Source organism: Rhinoderma darwinii, chromosome 1, assembly GCF_050947455.1.
Source record: "Rhinoderma darwinii isolate aRhiDar2 chromosome 1, aRhiDar2.hap1, whole genome shotgun sequence".
NCBI classification, from domain to species: domain Eukaryota; kingdom Metazoa; phylum Chordata; class Amphibia; order Anura; family Rhinodermatidae; genus Rhinoderma; species Rhinoderma darwinii.
In genome coordinates, this window is record NC_134687.1 from 502,136,672 (window position 1) to 502,160,513 (window position 23,842).

Here is a 23,842-nt window from a genome sequence, read left to right on the forward strand (position 1 = left end):
GTAATTGATCGTTTTAGTTTTATTAATTAGATGTAAGTTTGTAGCAGAGAAATAATGTGTGTGGTGCCCTAGAAAATCTACAGCATGCCCTCAATTCTGCGCCTTTTTTTTTTTTTTTTCCCCCCAACTACATGTGGACTAGCTTTTTAAAGACCCCATTACACATCATCTGTATTGTAAATTGCTTCGGACTTTCAGAATCTACAGTGCAATTCCGCACATAGTCCAATCCTACTATTTAAAATCATACCCTAAAGAAATTTAGTTTATTGGATGGGATAACTCCTTTCTTGCACACACTTACACCAAAAATGCTTTGGTCTCTATTGACCGTGGCATCTAAGTAATCTTACATTCCGCCCATTTGAGTGAGGTGTCGGCTGTAACATACAGCCGAAACCCGCTCATCATGGAGCGCACTCTGCCCCGTGAGCCCGCTCATACTCCTCCGCCCCCCTTGGCGGCTGACCCGTATGTGACGTGTTGTAAAGGGGTTAATAATGTAAAATTAAAGCCATCTATTGGCAATGACACAAACTGCAACATAACTCAATGTATCATCTACAGTACTAGTCCTTCTCAATGAATTAGAATATCATCAGAAAGTTAATTTATTTCAGTAATTCTATTCAAAATGTGAAACTCATATATTATAGATTCATTACACACAGTGATCGATTTCCAGCATTTTTATTTTAATGTTGATGATTATGGTAACCGTTAATGAAAACCCCAAATTTAGTGTCTCAGAAAATGAGAATATTATATAAGCCCAATTTCAAAACTGATTTTTAATACCGAAATGTTGTCCTACTGAAAAGTATGTACAGTATATGCCCTCAATACTTGGTTGGGGCTCCTTTTGCATGACTTACTGCATGAATGCGGCGTGGCATGGAGGCGATCAGCCTGTGGCACTGCTGAGCTGTTATCAATGTGGCGTGGCATGGAGGCGATCAGCCTGTGGCACTGCTGAGGTGTTATGGAAGCCCAGGTTGTTTTGATAGCGGCCTGCAGCTCGCCTGCATTGTTGAGTCTGGTGTCTCTCATCTTCCTCTTGACAATATCCCATACATTCTCTATGGGGTTGGTTTAGGTCAGGCGAGTTTGCAGGCCTATCCAGCGTAGTGATACTGTGGTTATTACACCAGGTATTGGTACTTTTGGCAGTGTGGGCAGGTGCCAAGTCCTGCTGGAAAATGAAATCCGCATCTCCATAAAGCTTGTCAGCAGAGGGAAGCATGAAGTTCTCTACAATGTCCCGGTAGACGGCTGCGCTGACTCTGGACTTTATATCTTGACAGTCCAAATACATGCTTTAACTTCATTTACCACAACATAGTACAATTATCACTGTACATTTTCATACATCTATTCATGTGGTTCGGGAATAAAAGTTTTTGGTTTTATTAAATACATGTAAAGTAGAAAGTTATATTTCTGTCCTGATGGACTTTTTTGTTATATTGTAATTTAGGACCTGGACATGCGCTGATAGAACAATGGAATCCTGTAGGATTGGTGGGAATTATCACCGCTTTCAATTTTCCAGTTGCTGTATATGGTTGGAACAATGCTCTTGCTCTTATCTGCGGAGATGTCTGCCTATGGTAAGAAATGACTCTATATAAATCATTATGTTCAGACTCTAGCTGTGTGAAATGGATGATACATCATGGCACCGGTTGAAGGGGTTTTTCGATTTTATGTACATGAAGCTCCTCCTCGCATTAGCGTCAAGGTTCCATTCCATCAGGTTTCCATTGCCTGTGATAGGAAGAATAGTGTGTCTATTGCTCCATTCTGCCCAGTAAAAGAAAAAACAAAAGGTGAGGTCCGTTATAAAACTGATCCATCCTAACCCTCATGGATCCTGTGAATACAAAACCCAGTGAACAGACCCTTATTCCTTGTATGATGAAAAAAGCTCTGCAATTTTCTAATATACTGCAATTTGTTACAATTACATCGAGGCTGAAAACCTGTCCCGATCATGTCCAATTGACCGTTCAACATGTCAGTGTCTCTTGTAGCATTTATCTCCCCATCTCCGCTTCAGACTATTTGCATGTATGCGTGTTTCCTGGGTTGCTCTCTTGTTAACTTGTCAGTGTGCGTACCCTCCCATTGTCATGCCCCTCCTGCTTCTTTTTGGGTGGAGCAAGGCCGATACACTATGTATTTGTTTATAAAATAAGATGATCATACCTAGATTGTTGGCCACTTTTTTTTTTCTTTGCAAACTAAATTAGGGATTGAGACTTTCAAATCTTTCAATTATACTTCCCCCTCTGCATGTAAGCGAAAATGTTTCTATGGACTGTGAACAGATCTTGACAATGGTTAAACATGGAAATAGAAAGTATATTAGCAGTTGAAAGGGATATTCCCATCTCAGGCATTTATGGCATATTCATAGGGTATGCCATGAATGCTTAATAGGTGCTCCTCTGACACCCTCAACTATTAGAAGTTTTGCTTTCGCTGATTCCCAGACGCCACATTCTTCATATACTCCGCTGTGGTAGCTGAGCTTGCACATGGCCACCTCCATTGAAGTCTATGGGATTTACGGAAATATGTGGATATGCTTAAAATAGGATTACCAGTTTTTTAAAAGAAATCCCTGAACCAGAGAGTCAGAAAAATCAAAATAATAAAACCGATTTTGATTAAAAAGATTGATTGTTTAATTATTTTTCCCTAACTGGCAGCGCTGTGACTCCTGGGAAGGCTCATGAGTGCCTTCTGGGTGCAGATCTCTAGGACAAAGTAGTATAAAACTTGTTCAAGTAAAAAGGGAAATAATAAAGAAGTGATCTATATCATTACTTGCACAACTTTTTCTTATGCAATGGTTAAACTTTTATTTACATATATCCAAAAGATCCCTTCAGAATGTCAAGCACTTCTGATAATCCGTGTTGCATGATATTGAGCAAGGAGTTTTTTTTTTTTTTTTGTTTTCTTTTCTTAAAGCGTAAGCTTACAATGTCTGGTTCTATCTGATCTACTCACTTGTCGCCTAAAGATCTTAAAAAGCCTGACGATAGTGCTCGATCACTATTATTTATGTCTTATTAAATTGGATTATCTTCTGGTGACTTAATTATTTAACCATTATTTACTTGTTTCTATCAGGAAGGGTGCCCCCACCACATCTCTGACTAGTGTGGCAGTGACCAAGTAAGTGGCGGTTGTTTTTCTTTCCCCTTTTTTATTTTTATTTTAAATAAAAATTTTCCCACCCTTGCTGCTATATAGAATACCACAGGTAATGTTTATGAAAATCTCTGTCTGCATTCTATGTACTATTGAAGTAAGGCCTTATTCACACGAACGTGTATTACGTCCGTGATGCGCGCGTGAAAATCACGCGTTTCGCACGGACCTATGTTAGTGAATGGGGCCGTTCAGACAGTCCGCGATTTTCATGCAGTGTATGTCCGCTGTGTAAAATGCACGACCTGTCCTATACTTGGCCGTTTTTCACGCAACACGCACCCATTGAAGTCAATGGGTGCGTGAAAATTGCGCACGGCACACGGAAGCACTTCCGTGTGACGCGCGTGATTCGCGCAACAGTAGATCAAGAAATGAAGGAAAAAATAAAAGCACTTCCTTAATTTCTTTTTCTAAACTTAAAAACCGCGTGTCATAAGGATGGCATATGCGTGAAAATCACGCAGCACGTACTGATGACACACACCACTGCAACGTGCAAAATGCACACGTTCGTGTGAATAAGGCCTAAAGGAGATGATTGTATATTGGCTAATTCCTCCACAACACCACATTATAATAGCGACCAACTTGCTCTTTGTGTTGTTTTATATATGGAAGTGAAGGTGGTGTGTTTTATGTGCCTCCAGCCGGTCACGATCTCCAGATGTGTGGCTATCTAGCCATGTCATCCGTTCCCTTTTAACATCCTTTCACAATGTCCACCTAAATTTCTCCAGCATTGGTGAGGAGTTGTCACTTCTCGTGTGCTAATTCTTATTGGCTGACCTGCACAATACAATGAATCACTCCGCATCCCGTGTGCAAAAAGATCCGGGTGGTAGGAGTGAGCTACTAGTAGGTCTTGTGTGTCCATCGGCAGTGGAAGTTCTGAGAGGGAATCAAAAGAATGCCAGCAGGTGTGTGACAGTAATATCTAGACACAGGAGCAGTTTTTAAATAAATAATAATCTTCTCTCGCCACATATTCTGCAGCACTTTACAATTCAGAGGGCACATGAATGAACAAAATCAGACCTTACATAATGGCAGGCTTATGCTGCCCTATCTGAGGGCAGCATAAAGTAGTGCCAGAGACCCTAATCCTATGTATTACATGTCAATGTCACTTGTAGTTTTTGTATAGATAATTTATTTTTTTTTCCTCATGCAGCTCGTAATCCTAAGCTTCGGCTAGCTCCACCCATCCACCACTTATTGACCGCTTTCTCCCCATACTGTGCATAGGGAGAAAGCTGCGGATGGGCGGGCTAGTCGCAGGATACGCCGTAAATGTGTGATGGGTGCAGGTCCCAGAAGTGTTGAGAACATTGAGCATATGTTTGGCCACCTCTCCATTTATTCTCTGGATCTTGCAGCCACCTCACAGGGTGGGCCGGGGTCTGGGGGGACGCCATTCCCCACAAAGTTGCTAGTACCAGAGTGGTGGGACACATGCATATCACACATTTATGGCATATCCAATACATATGCCATAAATGTGTGAGTTGGGAATACCCAAGCAGAATTGTGAATGCAGCTCTGGGTTACAGGCTGTAGCTCAGAATCCGTATAAGATAAGTAATATAATTTATTTACAGAGTTACAGTTTTGGTCCAACTTCTGATCCATTTATTATTATTGTAAGCAATTGTACAGCAAGTTGTAACCCCTATCCGCACGAGTCAGTAACTATACGTCGTCGCAAAGACGTCGGTGCACACTGTCGGCGACAGTGTGCAGCGGGAACTGGGAGGTCAGCTGTCGGCGACAGCTTACACACCACTCTTACCAGCCAGCGGTCCTTTGCCACTGATTTTGGCAATTAACCCCTTAAATTCGGCGACCAGTTGTGATCGCCGCATTTTAGGGGTTTGTAGCATATCTGCAGACCCGGTCTGAAACCGCGGGGTTTTTCGATAGCATGGCAAACGGAAGCCATACAATGGCCTCCGAGTTTGCCAACCTCCGGCTGGTCCTGATAGGCTTCCGTTCAGTGACAGGAAGTCACGGTGTCTTTCCCGATGCACACTGTTGGCGACCGTATGCATCGGGAACCATGAGGTCAGCTGTCCCCGATAGCTGACACTCCAGTGTTGCCGATCAGCGGCTCATCGCCACTGATTTTGGCAATTAACACCTTAAATGCTGCGATGAATTGTGATCGCCGCATTTAGGGGGTTTGTAGTACATCGGCAGCCCCCATGCAATTGTGGGGGTTGCTGATGCTTGTGATGGCGTCCAGAGGCCAGGCAGTGGCCTCCGGGTCTGCCATGTATGGAAGCCTATGAGGTCCTCTTAGACTTATTGTGATGTCACACTGACAGAATACATTACACTACCTAGGTAGAGTAATGTAATCTAGCAGCAATCAGAGCTGCAGGTAAAAAAAAGAAAAGTTTATTATTTTTTCCTATAATAAGTAATTTATTATAGGGAAAAAATTAAACCGTTAAAAAAAATAAAATAAAGTACACGTATTTGGTATCACCGCATAATTTTGTTTTTCCTGCACGGTGAACACCGCAAATAAAATAAATGAAAGACTATGCCAGCATTGCTATTTTTTGGTCACCACCCTCCCAAGATATAGAATAAAAAGTGATCAAAAAGTCGCATGTATGCCAAAATAGTACCAATAAAACTACAACCCGTCCCGCAATAAACAAGACCTCCCACAGCTTTTTTGACTAAAAAATAAAAAAGTTATGGCTCTCAGAATATGGTGACACAGAAAATAAATTTATTTTATAGAAAAGTAATTTTATTGTGCAAACGCTGCAAAACATAAAAAAAACACTATATACATATGGTATCGCCATAATCTTGAGATACAGAATAAAACTAAACGGTGAAAGACGCACCGCACGGTGAAAGACGTAAAAACAAAACCCCAAAAACAATGGAGGAATCTGTTTTTTCCAATTTCAGCCCGCAAATTTTTGTTCAGTTTCCCAGTACATTATATGGTACTTAAAATGGTGTCAATAGAAGCCACTCCTCCCGCAAACAATAAGCCCTCACACCGCTCTATCGATTGGAAAAAAAACCTGTTATGGCTCTTGGAAGGCGGGGAATGAAAAACAAAAATGAAAAAGCAAAAAAGGAAGGAGTTAATTAAATTCTAATAAAAAAACATTTATGACCACATATGGGGTATTTCCTATACTCAGGAGAAATTGCTTTACAAATTTCGAGCGGCTTTTTCTCTCTTATCCCTTGTGAAAATGGACAAAAATGTTGATATTCATTTTCATGGCCTAATTCCACTAAATTCTACTAAAACCTGTTGGGGCAAAATGCTAACTATACCCCTAGAAAAATTCCTTGATGGGTGTAGTTTACAAAATGGGGTTACTTTTGGGGTGTTTCCACTGTTTTGGTCCCTCTAGGGCGTTGCAAATGCAACATGGCACTGAAAACCAATCCAACAAAATCTGCGCTCCAAAAGGCGCTCCTTCCCTTCTGAGCACTGTTGTGAGTTCAAACAGCAGTTTATGACCACATATGGGCTATTGGCGTAATCGGGAAAAATTGCTTTACTAATGTTGGGCGGCTTTTTCTCCTTTTATTCCTTGTAAAAATGAAAAAATTCTATGTTTTGCAGAAAAAAAGGCGATTTTCACCTTCACAGACTAATTCCACAAAATTCTGAAAAAAAACTGTGGGGTCAAAATGCTAACTATACCCCTAGAAAAACTCCTTGAGGGGTGTAGTTTCCAAAATGGGGTCACTTTTGTGGGGTTTCAACTGTTTAGGTACCACAAGACCTCTTCAAACCTGATATGGTGCCTAAAATATATTCCTAAAAAAAGGAGGCCCCAAAATCTACTGGGTGCTCCTTTGCTTCTGAGGCCTGTGTTTCAGTCCATTAGGACACTAGGGCCACATGTTGGATATTTCTAAAAACTGCAGAATCTGGGCAATAAATATTGAGTTGCATTTCTCTGGTAAAAATCTTCTGTGTTACAGAAAAAAATGATTACAAATGAATTTTAGCAAAAAAAAATAATTTGTAAATTTCACCTCTACTTTACCTTAATTCCTGTGAAATGCCTAAAGGGTTAAAATACTTTCTGAATGCTGTTTTGAATACTTTGAGGGGTGCAGTTTTGAAAATGGGGTGATTTATGGGGACTTTCTAATATATAGGGCCCTCAAAGCCACTTCAGAACTGAACTGGTCCCTGAAAAAATAGCCTCTTGAAAATATGAGAAATTGCTGCTAAAGTTCTAAGCCTCGTATCGTCCTAGAAAAATAAAAGGATGTGAAAAAAACGATGCAAGCTTAAAGTAGACATATGGGAAATGTTAACTAGTGACTATTTTGTGTGGTATTACTATCTGTTTTACAAGTAGATACATTTTAAATTTAGAAAAAATGCGAATTTTCGCTAAAATTTGAAGTTTTTCGCAAATATTGCATTTATCGACCACATTTTTTCACTATCTTTAAAGTACAATATGTCACGAGAAAACAATCTCAGAATCGCTTGGATAGGTTAAAGCATTCTAAAGTTATTACCACATAAAGCGACACGTTAGATTTGAAAAAATTATCTGTGCCCACAAGGCCAAAACAGGCTGTGTCGTGAAGGGGTTAAGACAGTGACTTTTGACATTGGGGGACTACTCCTTCCCAAGCCCAGACCTGAAAAAGGTTGTGTTCACACTAGCGTGGCTTCTCTTTTTTTTTTTTTTTTTCTACGATCTTACAGATCCTAATCCTCATAATTGGTCTGTCAGGAATCTGTCATTTTATTTACTTTTTATTTTTATAAATAATTTTTATTCAGAGATGGAAACCCATACGAAAATAAAAATTGTACATCGGCAATTGTAAGTTACATATCAGAAAGGCATTTTCGATAACAAAAGCAAAATTTCAGAATGAGATACATGTGTGTTCCGAATCTAAAGAAAATTTTCTCTTTTACGTGTAACATCATAATAATTGTAAACTAACAATTTAAATATAATTCCAAAATCCCACCCATAACAATAAAATCACCTCGGTGGACAATCTCCCTCTAGCTGCTCTGCAATAAACCCAGAGTTCATGGTATAATTTACAGAATATCCAAGGATGTCTATTGAAATGTACATGTTAAAGTGCCAATATCAGCTGGAGAGTAATTTTTTTTTCTATAAACGTACGCCATGTATTAAAGAAATTCTCTGTGGATTTTTCTTTGTCGTTCTATGTCAATTTTTATCATACGTTCGCAATATTTTCAGAGAGCTTTGGAACAGAGTTCTGCAACCAGTGGCGCAAAATGCACTTCTTGATAACCAATATTATGTTGATCGTTTTTTTTTTTGTTTTTTTTTAGCTAATCAAGGCAAACCGCCGGTATCAACATCTAAAGGTATATAGTCTAATAACTGCACCTGTGGAGTGGCCAGTGGCGCCGCATCCCAGGTATCTTTACTACATTAGGATTTTTTTTTTCTCAAACTGCCACATGCCATGTAAGAGGTTGGCTTTATTGAAGTTGCATTTAGGACAACTACGTAAATAGTGTGATGGTGCATCTCTATATGACAAGTCAAAAGCATATGTTGCACTGTGCATAAGGCGGAAGTACATCTCACGCCACTGTTCATTCACCATTGCTTTCTTGACTTTCTCCCATCCTTCTAAAATTTTTCTTGAAATTTCCGAGTCATCTGACTCCAATTGCCAAGTCCGAATCAAGAAATGCTAAGAGTTCAGAGACTGATTTCTTAGTTTGCTGTAAAGGCCTGATAGAGCTTCCATTAGTGTCCCGACCCATCAAATACTCAAAGTATCTCCACTTCAGCTATATTGCGTACTTTAGGTTTACAAAACTCTGTCGCCTGAGCAAACTGTAGAAACTGGTTATTTCCGAAGCGATATTTACTAAAAAATTTGTGCCATGTTAGCCATCTTCCTTCCTCCACGTTAATGAGAGCACCCAAGAGATTGATCCCCCTCACATTTCCATTGAGAAAACTATTTATTTTGATGCCCCTGCGGAAAAGTCGTGTTATCCCACAGCGGAAAATATTTAGAGAGGCAATAAGGAAGGCCATGTAGCTTCCATACCGCCTTCTCAGCACCAATTGTATCTTGAGAAGCAGGCTTGACTTAACGTGACTAGGAAGTTGTGCATATGGCAAATGTAACAGGGCCGGTAAATGTACCGATCCTGCTAGACTCTGCTCCAAAGAGACATTGGAATAGAAATTAGTAATATTCATCCAATCTCTTATGTGCCTGCAGAGTGCAGCTAGAATAGAATATTACACCATTGGTAATTGTATACCACCATCACACTTGGGTAAGGACAATTTGTTGTATGCGATCCTGGTCTTTTCTTCTGCCACAAACTGTAGGAATGCAGATTGCAGTTTTTGATCTAGATGTTTCCTCAATAGAGGTATAGTTTGTATGGGATAAAGGAGGCAGGAAAAACTTCTCTTTAGGAGAACAGCTCCCCCAAACAAAGATAATGGTAATGATGACCACCTCCTTGATGATTTTCTCTATCTGGGGTAAATTGTACAGTGATGAGGGCAATTTACCTAATTTTAATACCCAGATATGTTATATAAGATCTGGCTATCTCCACTGTCGTGTGTAATGTTAGTCTCGTCTGTCAAAGTAATTGTTTTTTTAGAACGTTTACTTCGGCACATTTTCAGGTTATAAAATTAATGTGTAGCCTCCAGCACCCGTGGCGACTTGAGAAACAGAAGAGAGTCTGCAAAACAAGTCCATTTAATTTCCTGATTACCTATCCGAATGCCTTAGTAATCAGTTGAGGACAAAAAATGTCTTGGCAATGGTTCCAAGGCTAAGTCAAATAAAACGTTAGGAGTGCTGGTGAATTATTTCCAACATTGGTACTAGATGTTAATGCATCTTGTACTGTGCGAATCGTACGTATATTTGTGACTGCTGATCTCCCTTTAATGAAACCAACTTGATGCGGTCTAATCCGTTGAGGTAGTAATCTAGCTAGCCTATCGGCCAATATCTTTGACAATACTTTAACATCTTGATTTATCAAGGATATTGGGCGATATGAACCTGGGTTGGTCTGATCCTTTCCTTCTTTATGAAGAACTTTTAATATAGGCTATGTTGCCCGCTTTCAGGATTTTTTTTATTTTGTTAACTTGTAGTTGTAGACTGGCAATAAGATTTGGTGTGACCTCCTCTTTCATGGTTTTATAAAAATCACTAGAAAAACCATCTGGTCCTGGTGCTTTATTTGCTAGTGATCAGTGGCGTAACTACCGCCGTAGCAGCAGTAGCGGCTGCTACGGGGCCCGCGGTATGAGGGGGCCCGTGTCGCCTGCCGGCACGTGCCCCCACCATGGCCGGAGGCTCCGCTAGCTGCCGCTATGGCTGCTACAGCGGGACGCCACTGAACACTACGGCAGAGCAGGGAGGTATCTCCCCGCTCTGCCATTGACTTGTTCCCGACCGCTGGCTGTATTTTTACGGCCAGCGGTCAGGGTCCTTAAAACCCGAGCCATAGACTTTCTACGGCTCAGGTTTTAATTTGCTGCCCGCGCGATCGGGCAGCTGAATGTCTGGTCTCCGGCTGTCAGTGACTGCCGGGGACCCTGAGGAGAGGATAGAAGCAGTGTTCGCTGCTTCTGTCTTCTCTGATCACTTGTACACAGCGCTGAATGCGCGCTGTGTAGAGGAATAGAGACAGCAGCGGCGCTGTCTCTATTCCTCCCGGTGATCATGTGACTGGTCACATGATCGCCGGGTGCCGTTAGTGGCAGACTGTTGCTGGGTCTTACTAGACCCAGCACAGCCCTATTAGTGACAATCGTCACTATGAGAGGGCTGATTTCCCCTGTAACTGGGGCTGCTGTGCAGCTCCAGTTACAGTGGAAAAAGATGGTGTAAAAGAAAGAAAAAAAATATATAAAGTTCCCCAAAGGTCTTCTTTGACCTTTTGGGGGACAGACCATAGTAATAAAAAAAGAATAAAGTAAAGTGCAAAAAAAATTTAAATAATAAATACACATAAAATACCCACCCCATAAAAAACCGTTCCCCCCGCCAATCATTGTTGTAACGCTAGCGCTGACCCAATTACCCTAATATAGACATGTAATATATAAAAATTTACGGTAGACGATGACGATCACAAATAAAAGGTCTATTTTAGGGTAAAACTATGTTGTTACCCAAAAAAAAAAAATAGCTGAAATGTAAAAAAGCTTATTTTTTTACTATTATTTTCAAACTTTATGAATAAAAATTCTAAAATATCAAAAAAGGTGTGTATAAAAACAATAAAAAATCAAACCTGCATTGTCTACGGAAAAAAACGTCGCAAAAATCACGTCGTTAGCCCAACAAATAAAAAAGTTATAGCCATTTAACTAACGCGTGCTAAAAAGGGCTAAACGGTGTCTGGTCCTGAAGGCGCAAAATAGAGCAAAAGACATGTATCCCCCCCCCCCCCCCTCTCCACAGGACATGTATCCCCTCTCCACAGGACATGTATCCCCTCTCCACAGGACATGTATCCCCTCTCCACAGGATCTCCACAGGACAGGGGATACATGTGTGATCGCTGGCATTGATAGGGAGAACGGGGGACTGAAAGTCCCCTGACGTTCTCCATCACAAACCTCGGACTTCCGGGGTCTGTGTCGGCAGCTCCGTAGAAATGAATGGAGCGCCGGTCGTGCTTGTGCGCTTGCGTGACCAGCGCTCCTTTCATTTTTATTGAGCTGCGCAGACGCCGGAAGTCAGAGGTTTGTCATGGAGAAGTTCAGGGGACTTTCAGTCCCCCGTTCTCCCTATCGCTGCCAGCGATCACTCATGTATCCCCTATCCTGTGGAGATCCTGTGGAGAGGGGATACATGTCTTTTGTAGGACACACTGTAGGTCGCATTTTTTTGGGAGGGGGGACGCTGTATGGCGTTCCCTACAGGGGGGGTACGCTGTATGGCGTTCCCTACAGGGGCGGTGGCTGTATGGCGTTCCCTACAGGGGGGGAGCTGTAGAGCTGTATGGCGTTCCCTACAGGGGGGGGCTGTATGGCGTTCCCTACAGGGGGGGGGGGCTGTATGGCGTTCCCTACAGGGGGAGGGGCTGTATGGTGTTCTCTACAGGGGGGCTGTATGGCGTTCTCTGCAGGGGGATGTATGGCGTTCTCTACAGGGGGGCTGTGTGGCGTTCTCTACAGGGGGGCTGTGTGGCGTTCTCTACAGGGGGGCTGTGTGGCGTTCTCTACAGTGGGGGCTGTATGGCGTTCTCTACAGTGGGGGCTGTATGGCGTTCTCTACAGGGGGGCTGTATGGCGTTCTCTACAGGGGGATTGTATGGCGTTCTCTACAAGGGGGCTGTGTGGCGTTCTCTACAGGGGGGCTGTGTGGCGTTCTCTACAGTGGGGGCTGTATGGCGTTCTCTACAGGGGGGCTGTATGGCGTTCTCTACAGGGGGGGCTGTATGGCGTTCTCTACAGGGGGGCTGTATGGCATTCTCTACAGGGGGGGCTGTATGGCGTTCTCTGCAGGGGGATGTATGGCGCTATCTACAGAGGGGGGCTGTATGGCGTTATCTACAGGGGGGGGGCTGTAAAAAAGGCACTATCTACAAAGGGGGGGGGGTGTGTGTGACACCCAGGGGAGGGGGGCCCCAGTCAAAAGTTTGCTATGGGGCCCAGTCTTTCCTAGTTACGCCCCTGCCAGTGATGTTATGGTCAATACTATCTCCTGCTCCGTAATTAAAGCATTTAAAGAATCCCTATGCGGATCCGATAGGGAAGGCAAGTCAAGAGAATACAGGAAAAGCCTTACCCTCCTCCCACATCTGAGGTGTTTTGCGCGTATAGTGTGGAGTAATAATCACTCTATGTTGTTAATGAGTTTAGGACCTTTCTGTAATTCACCTCTCCCGTCTCTCATGCTACCTATGAGTGGGATTAAATTGACCTTTCGCCAATCTGGCCAAAAGCGAACCTGTCTTGTTACCATCTCTGAAAAAGTATTCCGTTGCCTGATCGATCTCTCTCTCTCTCTCTCTCTCTCTCTCTCTCTCTCTCTCGCCTATCTAGCCATATTTCAAAGTCGGACTTGGCCCCGAGCCAGTCATTTCTAAGCGTCAGCGTGGGAGAAGTGATATACGCCATGTATTTCGTGCGAAGATTACAGCTAGACTCTTTGTAGGATTTATTGGTTCTAGCTTTTAAAGATGCAACAAAGGAAATAATCCTCCCTCTCATTACTGCTTTTGCTGCATCCCAGAATAGGTGAATATCTTCCCTATGATTCTGATTCTCCTGGCTGAATTCCAATAACCACCCCTTCAGTTGAGTCTGAAAGGACTCACCATTTGCCAAAAAAGAAGGAAACCTCCACAGTACGCCAGATCCCTTTTTATTTGTATCCGACATGATCAGGGAGATTGGTGCATGATCCGAAATCACCAAGTCCTCTATCAGAGTAGTAGAGTAGTAAGAATTTTAGGAAAGCGCACTGGAGAGGCCACTAAATAGTCAATACGTGACTGCTGCATGGACGTGAGAAAAGTGTGTGAATTCTCTTCCCGAGGGAAACTGTCCTCCAAACATCTACCATACCTGTTGAGGTCAGTAGTGGAGACAATACCTTATGTGAGCTTTCAGCTTAAACTCTACCACCCTCTCATCTCCCCGTCTTCCGTCATGGATATAACTGAGTTGAGGTCGCCCAAGCCCCCCCCAAAAGAATTTGACTTTCTTTGTCATCTAGAAGTTTGCAAAAGTTGAAAAAAGGCAAGGTTATTGTCATTTGGTGCATATAAACAGTGCAAGCTCAATCTGCCCATCACTCTTTCTAAAGTTACATGTAAATAATTGCCCTCTACATCCTGCTCAGGAGAGACTACAGTATAGTCTAGCTTTTTATGAAAAAGTAGGACGCCGCCTTCCTTGCAATTTACTGCAAGAGACCCCAATACTTTACCCACCCATAATTTATGCATTTTCTGAAAATATTTTTCTGGCAAATGGGTTTCCAACAAGATCCTACCCGTCTGCTTTTAATTTTTTTCAAATGATTGAGTACCATAATGCGTTTATGTGGGGATTGCAATCCCTTTACATTCCAAGTTATTACTTTCATGTTATGTTAAACGTATATTACAAAATATCTAGTTGGCAACTCACAGAAATGACAAAGCACACCTCAACCACTGAGGCATTCCCTCCCTCCAACTCCCCAACAGGTATCTGAAAACAATATTTGAACACAATAAATCAGAGTATAACTGATCATAAACGTCACTTTTTTCGCACATATAGATGTGAAATCTCTGTACATTCCACCACAAATAAAGCGCCAAATCAGATCAGGCATTAAAAATATCAGCAGACGTGTCAGGAAATCGAAGAAAAAAAAATAAAACCCCAACTTTACACAAAAAGCACCTTATAACGACACATTCAATTTTGATCAATAAGAACATATTCATAGTAATCGGTCTCTACATATCCTGCATTCTGTAAGAAGAAATAATCGAACTTAAAGTCTCCTCTCTCTCCTATCTTCAATACGCTGTCGTCTGTCTTCAATCTGGAGAAGATTAAGCAAGTCTCCCTCTGGAACTGCTGTTCCTGGAACAATCTCTACGTGGCAATCTGTCTGTGTGGGCTAATAGGTTCTCCATTACTAGCCCAAGGTAGGCTGTCCACAAATTTAGCTGCTTCTCCAAGGGAAGAAAATGAATCCACTCGTCCTTCTGGCGAATAGTCTCCAAACAATAGAATCCTGTGGCCTCGTAATCTAGTTTGTGCAGAGTTTCTACTTAAGCCTGCAGAACATTTGTTTTATCCACATAATACCAATTACGGCCGTGGTCTCACCTAGGCGCCACCTTGAGCTGAACCTCTCAGTGGCCCCACCCTATGAGCTCTTTTGGCTCGTAATGGGGTTTTCAAACCTAGCACTTGTGGCAACTCCACCACACGCAATTTAAAGGGATCCTGTCATCAACATCTTACCTGTTAAACTCGCCGGACCCCTCAATGGCCGCAGCTGTCCAGAGTTCGTTCCTGTTCTCTTCTTTCCTGAAGTCCTCCTCTGTCTGTAAATATCGTCGTTTAAACTCTTCCCGCCTTTTATGGTAATTATTTTTCCCTCTGGGATGCAGCTTCTTAACCCTGCCCACCGTTGCCACCTGTCTGGCCCTGACTGGCTAAGGAGCGGTCAATCAAAAAGAAGGAGGTGGAGTCCACTCTGAGACGCTGAAGGAATGAAAATCTGACTCTTTTCAGATGAAGATTTGACTCTTTTCTGCTCATTTGCATACGGCGTGGGACCACTGAAAAACGGAATACTAAAGCTACAGAGCTTACTTAGAACATATTTATAGCTTAGATGACAATGATTTTTCACCCACTTTCACCAGGTATTGCTGGCTTTATAGCTAAAATGCTGGTGACAGGTTCCCTTTAAGCAACTGTCCTGCGCTTATAGACTCTGGGAGTTGAAATAACCTACGCATAATTGGTCTCGCGCAGTTTTCCAGGTCATCCACTTTATCTACAAGATGGCAGTTGGAATCAATCGCCTGCTTTACCGCTATTGGTGCCCCCTGCTAGCTCATCCTCTACAGAACTAAGGTGTTTTTCCAGGTCGGTGATTCGTTCAGTATGGTTAGATACATCGGACTGCAGTTGGTGTAAAAGGGTTGACACTTCCAAAGAAGCCGTAATATCCTGGGCTATAAGTTTTTTTGCCCATTAAATGGCCAGAGTTTTGCAAGAAATGTCTAGATTTGTAACGAGAGTGTCAGGCTCACCACCTTCCGCTGCTTGCTGTGTTAGAGGGGGCTGTGATGTCGAGCATGAGCTCGTGTTCCTGGTGGGTTCAGGCGCCATCTTGCTCAGCGGCGGCCAGACTTCGTCCTGCAGGGCTTGTAACGAAATGACTGGGGTCCCGGTTTTCACTAGGAACCTCTCCATACGCCGAAGAGTCCTTTTGATTAGCAGTATCGGCTAAAGGAGTTTGGATGGAATTCTGAACCCTGGGACCCCGGTTTTCTGAGTCTGGTGTACGGAGCTCTCTCTACCCACTTCTGCTTATCATGTGCGCACCGGAACGAAAGGCCATCTTATTTACTTTATTTTTTCCTGTATATATTTGTTTTAGACCTAAAAAAAACAATGTAAACCTGATGGAAAAGAAATAATGTAAGGCCCTATCCACACGACAGGGATTTTCGGCCGTCTGACGGACGTTTTTTGAATGGCCGACACACGGTTGCAGTAGGAACAATAGACCCCAAATGGGGCTATTCACATGGTAAATTTATTTATTTTTTGACGCCCCGATTTATGGATATTCGGGCCGTCAAAAAATGGAGCATGCCCTATTTTTTGCCATTCTCCTGTCTATGGGGCTGTGTAAAGTACGGCTTTCTCTCGGGTGTGATCCGAGTGATGGCCAAGCGTTCTACCGCTCGCTCTCTTGCCCTCCTCACAGTGCGAAGTGCATGTGCGAAGGAGGATATTTTTTTTGCTCCCTGTAGGAGCGGAATCCCTAATCCCCGGCCACAGCGTTTCCGAAGCTGTGGCCAAGGATTCCGCTCCAGGAGAAGTCCCCAACTTCACTGTCCATGTATGGACAGCCCATCAGGGACTTCTCCTGGAGCAGTTCCCTACTCCTGAAGCGGAATCCCCGACGCTGTGGCTGGTGTTTCCGCTCCAGGAGAAGTCCCTGATTTCACTGTCCATATATGGACACAGTGACTTCTGAAGTTGAATCCCCGATGCTGTGGCTGATGATTCAGGAGAAGTCCCTGACTTCACTCTCCATATATGGAGAGTGAAGTCAGGGACTTCTCCTGGAACGGTACCCTACAGTGGCGCTATCTACAGGAAGGTAGGGGGGTGCCATCTACGAGGGAGCCGTGCTATGTAAAAGGGGGCTGTGGTGCACTACTTACAAGGGGTGCTGTGTGGCACTACCTACATGGGGGGGCTGTGTCCGTATCTACAGAGGGAAGTGTGTGGCAAAAAATGTACAAATGAGGTTCATCCGTTTTTAAAACTGAAAAACCGTGTCAAAATCGGCACCGAACGAATGCAAAACGGACTTTTGTATTGGCTGACACTCTGACTCTGTCGTGGTGAATAGAGCCTAACTGTAATCTGAAACTAAAGCGCTTGGTTACCTATTTAAACATATTTGGGTTTTGCCATGATCAGGTTTTATATTAAGTATGCACTGGAAGGGCTTATGATTCTTTTGAGCTTTCTTCCTGAAGGTTCTCTATTGTTACAAATGAGTTTTATATACTTTTATTATGGGCTATTTGATCATACAAAAAATATGATTCAGGACGTAAAAGAAAGGGGATGCGTTAGTCTTTTCTTTTATGCCTTTCTTTCCTTTTGGATCTACGTTTGGCTTTATCTTAAATAACTGCTTCAATGTGAATTTTGATGTATTAAGTTTTGGTTATTGGTCAGCCACTTAACTTGGCACTATGTGCACTTTTTATATTGGCTAGGAATATTCCAAAGTGGCTAATATGAAGTCTGGTAATTGTGGATTTCTAATCCGCTTAACTGATGACAATACCAGGCTTTATAATGCAGTACAGAAGATAAAAGCTAGCTTATGGTATTGCAGAGATGTAAACTAAATAAAGACTCAACAGTTGCCATGTGAACAGGCAATGGACATTGGTTTAAAATGAGTGAAAATTTTATTTTAAATGAAATGTGTTCGGAGTAAATGAAATTTTAAGTCGTCCCTTGTGCATCCTGCCAATAAAGCCAATTACAGTATATACTATTTTCCAGGAATAAACCTATCCCCATCATAAACTACTTTTCTTGGGTCTCCCTTTTCTTTGGATGTTTCACATCATATACACTCTGCTTCCCTCCTATTGTTAGACTAAGCTTTTATTCTACCACCTTTGCTCAATACTACATTTTTTTGCAATAACCTAAACCATTCTACCCGGTATGCTTTGCCAAATTAGTAACTTTATAATTAAGATCGCGTCACCGAATAATTGGTGGCCAATGTATTCAAAGCATTCTGAAAAAGCTGTGCCAGCCAGGTAAACTGCAAACTACAGTGATGCTTGATAATGTTGAGGGCACTAACATTACGTTTTATATTTCGGATAAATATACTTATTTTTTTTTCTTCAGAATTGTTACTCAGGTTCTAGAAGACAATAACTTGCCTGGTGCAATCTGCTCCTTAACCTGCGGTGGCACAGACATTGGGTAAGTAAAATAGGATTACCCTTGAGCTAGTGTAGTGTTTCCAATCTGGGGAAAAGTATGCAAATTAGCTCTCCTTTAAAAAAAAAAGAAAATGCTCTCTAGTGCCACCTATAGGTAGCTATTCTGTAAGTCCATGTCTGATCCATTAAAGTCTGTTAAATTATTAAATATTCATAGCGTTTGCCCTGCTGGTCTTCTCTGTAAAATAGCTGCTAATGCATGAATAGTATTAGCAACCTTAGATCTTGTATGTACTTGGAAGACATAGAAAAGTAGCTAATGATTCAACTAGTTTAGCTCACAGCACACACAGTTTTGGTGCCCCCCCCATTTGAAGCTTATCTGTTTGCCATGCCCCTCCTCCCACCAATTCATGTACCGTAACTTTTGAAAATTTATTTTTAACATTTACATTTTTTTAACTTGAGCAACAAGAAAAAAAAAAAAGAGTATCTCACTTTATATAAGTATATTCTGTATTTTAACAGGGCAAGGGTCCCAAGGCCAGATACAAGAACCGTAACTAGCAAGGGCGTACTTGGAAGTCATGGGACCCAATAGCAAAAGGCCAAGGCCTAGGCCCCCAGATCCTTTAACACCCCACACAAAAAATAACGAGAAATAATAACAAAAAACACAATGAATGATTATGTAGTCACTTGCTGTAGTGATCCTGCCGACAGTCACTTGGCTCATTCTTGGCTGAAGCAGAGGGGAGACGGACCTTGTGGCAAAAGGAAGAGGCGGAGCCGGTGAGTCGGCCAGAGGTGTCAGCCTTTCTCTGCTTATTGCCCACCATTCTGGCCACAGCAGTGATAAAACAGGCTGCCTGGCTTTCTCGCAGAGCGAGAGAGAGAGAGATGTAGAGCAGCAAAGGCAAGCAAGTCCTCAGTTGAATAACACCGGTGATTGCTGCTGACAGCAGTGCTCAACTGGGGTGGCTACCGCAGCAATCTGCTGTTGGTGATGTGCTTCTCCTGCTCTGTGAGTGTGTAATGTTCTCTGGCACTTCTGGTTGTCTAGTAAACTCTTATACTAGCCCTTCTCAATGCATTAGAATAAAATCAGAACGTTAATTTATTTCAGTAACTCAATTCAAAAAGTGAAACCTATTTCCAGCGTTTTTTTTCTTTTAATGTTGATTATAGCGAACAGTTGATAAACCCAAAATTTAGTCTCTCAGAAAAATATTATATAAGCCCAATTTCAAAAATTTATTTTTAATACCGAAATGTTGTCCTACTGAGAAGTATGTACAGTATATGCACTCAATACTTGGTCGGGTCTCATTTTGCATGAATTACTGCATCAATGCGGCGTGGCATGGATGCGATCAGCCTGTGGCACCACTGAGGTATTGTGGAAGCCCAGGTTGCTTTGATAGCGGCCTTCAGCTTGCCTGCATTGTTGGGTCTGGTGACTCATCTTCCTCTTGACAATACCCCATAGATTCCCTATGGGGTTTAGTTCAGGCGAGTTTGCTGGCCAATCAATCACCATGATACTGTGCTTATTAAACCAGGTATTGGTACTTTTGGTAGTGTGGGCAGGTGCCAAGTCCTGCTGGAAAATGAAATCTGCATCTCCATAAAGCTTGTCAGCAGAGGGAAGCATGAAGTGCTGGAAAATTTCCTGGTAGACGGCTGTGCTGACTCTGGACTTGATATAACACATAGGACCAACACCAGCAGATGACATGGCTCCCCAAACCATCACTGACTGTGGAAACTTCACACTGGACCGCAAGCAACTTGGATTGATGCCTCTCCACTCTTCCTCCAGACTCTGGGACCTTTATTTCCAAATGAAATGCAAAATTTACTTTCATCTGAGAACAGGACTTTGGACCACTGAGCAACAGACCAGTCCTTTTTCTCCTTAGCCCAGGTAAGGCGCTAATGACGTTGTCTCAAGGAATGCGACCGTTGTAGCCCATGTCCTGGATACGTCTGTGTGTGTGGTGGCTCTTGAAGCACTAACTGCAGCCGCATTCCACTCCTTGTGAATTTCCCACAGATTCTTGAAAGGCCTTTTTTTTACAATCCTTTTCAAAGCTGCGGTTATCCCTGTTGCTTGTGCATCTTTTTTTTTTCTACCGCACTTTTTCCTTCCTCTTAACGTTCCTTTAATATGCTTGTATACAGCACTCTGTGAACAGCCAGCTTCTTTAGCAATGTCCTTTTGGGGCTTACACTTCTTGTGGAGGGTGTCCATAACTGTCTTCTGGACACCTGTCAATTCAGCAGTCTTCCCCGTGATTGTGTAGCCTACTGAACCAGACTGTTGGGCCATTTAAAGGCTTAGGAAACCTTTGCAGATGTGTTGATTAGCTGATTAGAGTGTGACATCCTGAACCTACAATCTTTAACTTTTACCCACTATTCTAATTTTCTGAGATACTAAATTTGGGGCTTTCATTAGCTGTTAGCCATAATCTTCAACATTAAAATAAAAAAATGCTGGAAGTAGATCACTCTGTGTGTAATGAATCTATATAATATGAGTTTTACTTTTTGAATTAAAATTACTAAGAATAAAATCAAAAAGTTAAATTTACTTAATTGAGAAGGACTAGTATATAGGATAAAAGGAGGTTTACTTTACAGATGTTTGTTCTCAAATACAGCAGCTCTAGGGAAAATCGTTTATATATTTTGACTGCATATACTACTAGTATTAGTTAAATATATAGAATTATTTATTTTATTTTTTTAAATATTACCTTTTTATCTAGCAATGCCATAGCCAAAGATGAGCGTGTTGATTTGGTGTCCTTCACTGGCAGCACAAATGTGGGAAAACAAGTAGCTCTAAAGGTTCAAGAAAGGTTTGGTGAGTTATGAGAAAAAAAAACGTCTTCATTACTAGTTTGTGAAATCCACGTGAAAGGTGATTTATTACATGTCTATATAGAAAAAACATTGTAAGAGTTTATGTTGTGTGTAAAATGAGGGAAAACTGCATACGTCACTAAATCTGTCATGTCAGAGGTTTCCGTATTTTTTTAGTGGAAACCATAGCGAAGTCTACTATGCTATGGTTTCTGAGGAAAAAAACGGAATAAGTGGAAACCATTTACAACGGAAGCATTACCATTGAAATCAATGGTAATTCAAACCAGCGCTATCGTTTCCGCTTATGGGTACCTCAGATGGAAAGGTCTAACGAAACCCATGAATGGAAGCCCGATGCTGATGTGAACACACCCTAAGTTATGAAATTAGATGTGATCGATAACTGCTAGATCCTGCTTGTCAGAGGACACGCAGGGCGTGCTGTCACTGAATCAGTCCGTCTCGCAGACCTGACTGGTACAGGTTTCAGGACATGATACAACTGCTTTGTATCCTGTATATAGAAATGCTGTATCTCAAAGTAAAAATAATTTTTCATAAAATGCAATTACAAAGTTGCACCAATCACACTGATGTTTTTTAGAAAAAAAAAAAAAGTGTTTTCAAAGGTGTATATAGTACTAAGGGATTTGACTTTTTCTGATTTGATCCTATGGGCTTGAGTTTTTAGAACAAAGCAAAATGCTTAATATCTTCTATACTGGGATATGATTTTTTTTTTTTTTAAGTCAGATTGTCAATGTCTGAGGCTGCACTACTGAGCAATTCTGAAAACCTTTTCTCGTTCTGATTTTTGTCTGGGGCAGAGTTGTGATTGAGACCGTGTGCGGGTTCAAATTGCCCACCACATACAATAAACCTAACTGGCTTGAATAGTGACAGATTTGTGTATTGCTGTAAATGGTAATTGTAGATTCAAATCGCCACGACAACACCACACCTGACAGAAATCCGGGTCTCTCTAAATCTTTGGGCCTGGAACCTTAACTGATCTCATCATAGTATAGAGGTAAGATATTAAAATTATAGTATTCACATTTTTAAAGTATAGTATTCTGGAAGGTATTTTTTTTACAGCCGAAATTAAGGCAGATGACCATGTAGGATGATAACCCTCACATAGTGCTACATATACAAAACAAGGCAAAGTCCTCAGCACCACTACCATGATAAATCCTGTGGTCTTTGGAATCCACCATTACCAGAAAAAGAGCAAACACAAATGTCCAAACCATTGGATTCCATTCAAGCTTCGCGTTTGTTCTATGGCAAGGGTAAAAGCAATAAATTAGAAACATTTCAGCCAATTGGCCCATCTCAAGCTAACCTAGTGCAACATATATTTATTATAGCATTCTCAATTGATTTTGTCAAAAAGTGGTATTTTAATGAGATACCCTTTAACAGGCCCCAGTGACGTCTGGAATGACCAGGTTGCTCTGCTTAGATAATAAAAAAAATTAAAAATAAAGCAGGATCTAAGACTCTGTGCACATCTACTTTGGGGTCCCGTTCTGACATTCCGTCGGAGCTTTCCGTCAGAACGGGACCCTGAGCAGACACAAACTGACACAGACGGAAACCAAAGGTTTCCGTTTCTATCACCATTGATTTCAATGGTGACGGATCCGTTTCCTGTGGTTTCAGTTTGTCTCATTTGTGCGCCAGATCCGTCGTTTTGCCGGAAGCAATAGCGTAGTCGACTACGCTATTGCTTCCGGCAAATCGAAGGATTCGGCGCACAAGAGTCAAACTGAAACCATGGCCACCGGATCCGTCACCATTGAAATCAATGGTGATGGAAACGGAAACCTCTGGTTTCTGTCGGTGTCAATTTGTCTGATCAGGGTCCCGTTCTGATGGAAAGCTCCGACGGAATGTCAGAACGGGACCCCAACGCAGATGTGAACAGAGCCTAATCTGAATTACGTCACCTTTTATGTATAAGAAAATTCTATTGGACCAAATATATGAAAATATTAAATACATGTTCCTGCCTCTTGACTTGCACAATACCCGGCAATTTTTTTCCCCCTAAGTGATGAAGAAAAAAAACTTGTATCACAAGATGGCCACGGTGTACTGTTGTTCAAGCTTGCATTTGACTGTTTTTTGTTTTTTCTCAAAGGACGGAAGTTGCTTGAACTTGGTGGAAACAATGCCATTGTTGGTAAGCGTGCAAATTGATGAGAAATGCACTGTACACGCTTGATTTTTCATGTTTGTAGTCTAAAAATGTACTTAAGCTTCTGCCTACGTGCTATTTATTATCTTCAATGTCAGCCATATAATGGTGGGGGGGGGGGGCTAGTGCTAATGATACCTATACAAAAAAAAAATGGCTAGAGCGATCACTAAATAGGTTACTGTCTGTCACTCTGGACTGAAGAACTTTCGTATTTTATTACGCAGATACTAAAGTTCTGTGCACCCACTCTGCTGTCCTGCGTACATACGTGACGTATTATTTTATAGAAGAGCATTTAAAGTACACAGATAGAAAAGGGAAGTTTGAGGCCTGAGAATGGGCACGTA

The 23,842-nt window shown here is 41.9% G+C and overlaps 1 protein-coding gene across 1 annotated transcript in view; it reads left to right on the top strand.

Moving 5' to 3' along the window:
- ALDH7A1 (aldehyde dehydrogenase 7 family member A1) overlaps positions 1–23,842 on the top strand; it is a 75,281-nt gene that overhangs the window by 26,182 nt on the left and 25,257 nt on the right. The window contains exons 6-10 of the mRNA XM_075836069.1: positions 1,478–1,610; positions 3,142–3,186; positions 18,375–18,452; positions 21,187–21,284; positions 23,436–23,477. Coding sequence (XP_075692184.1) covers positions 1,478–1,610; positions 3,142–3,186; positions 18,375–18,452; positions 21,187–21,284; positions 23,436–23,477 — 396 coding nt within the window. The remainder of the gene's footprint in view (positions 1–1,477; positions 1,611–3,141; positions 3,187–18,374; positions 18,453–21,186; positions 21,285–23,435; positions 23,478–23,842) is intronic.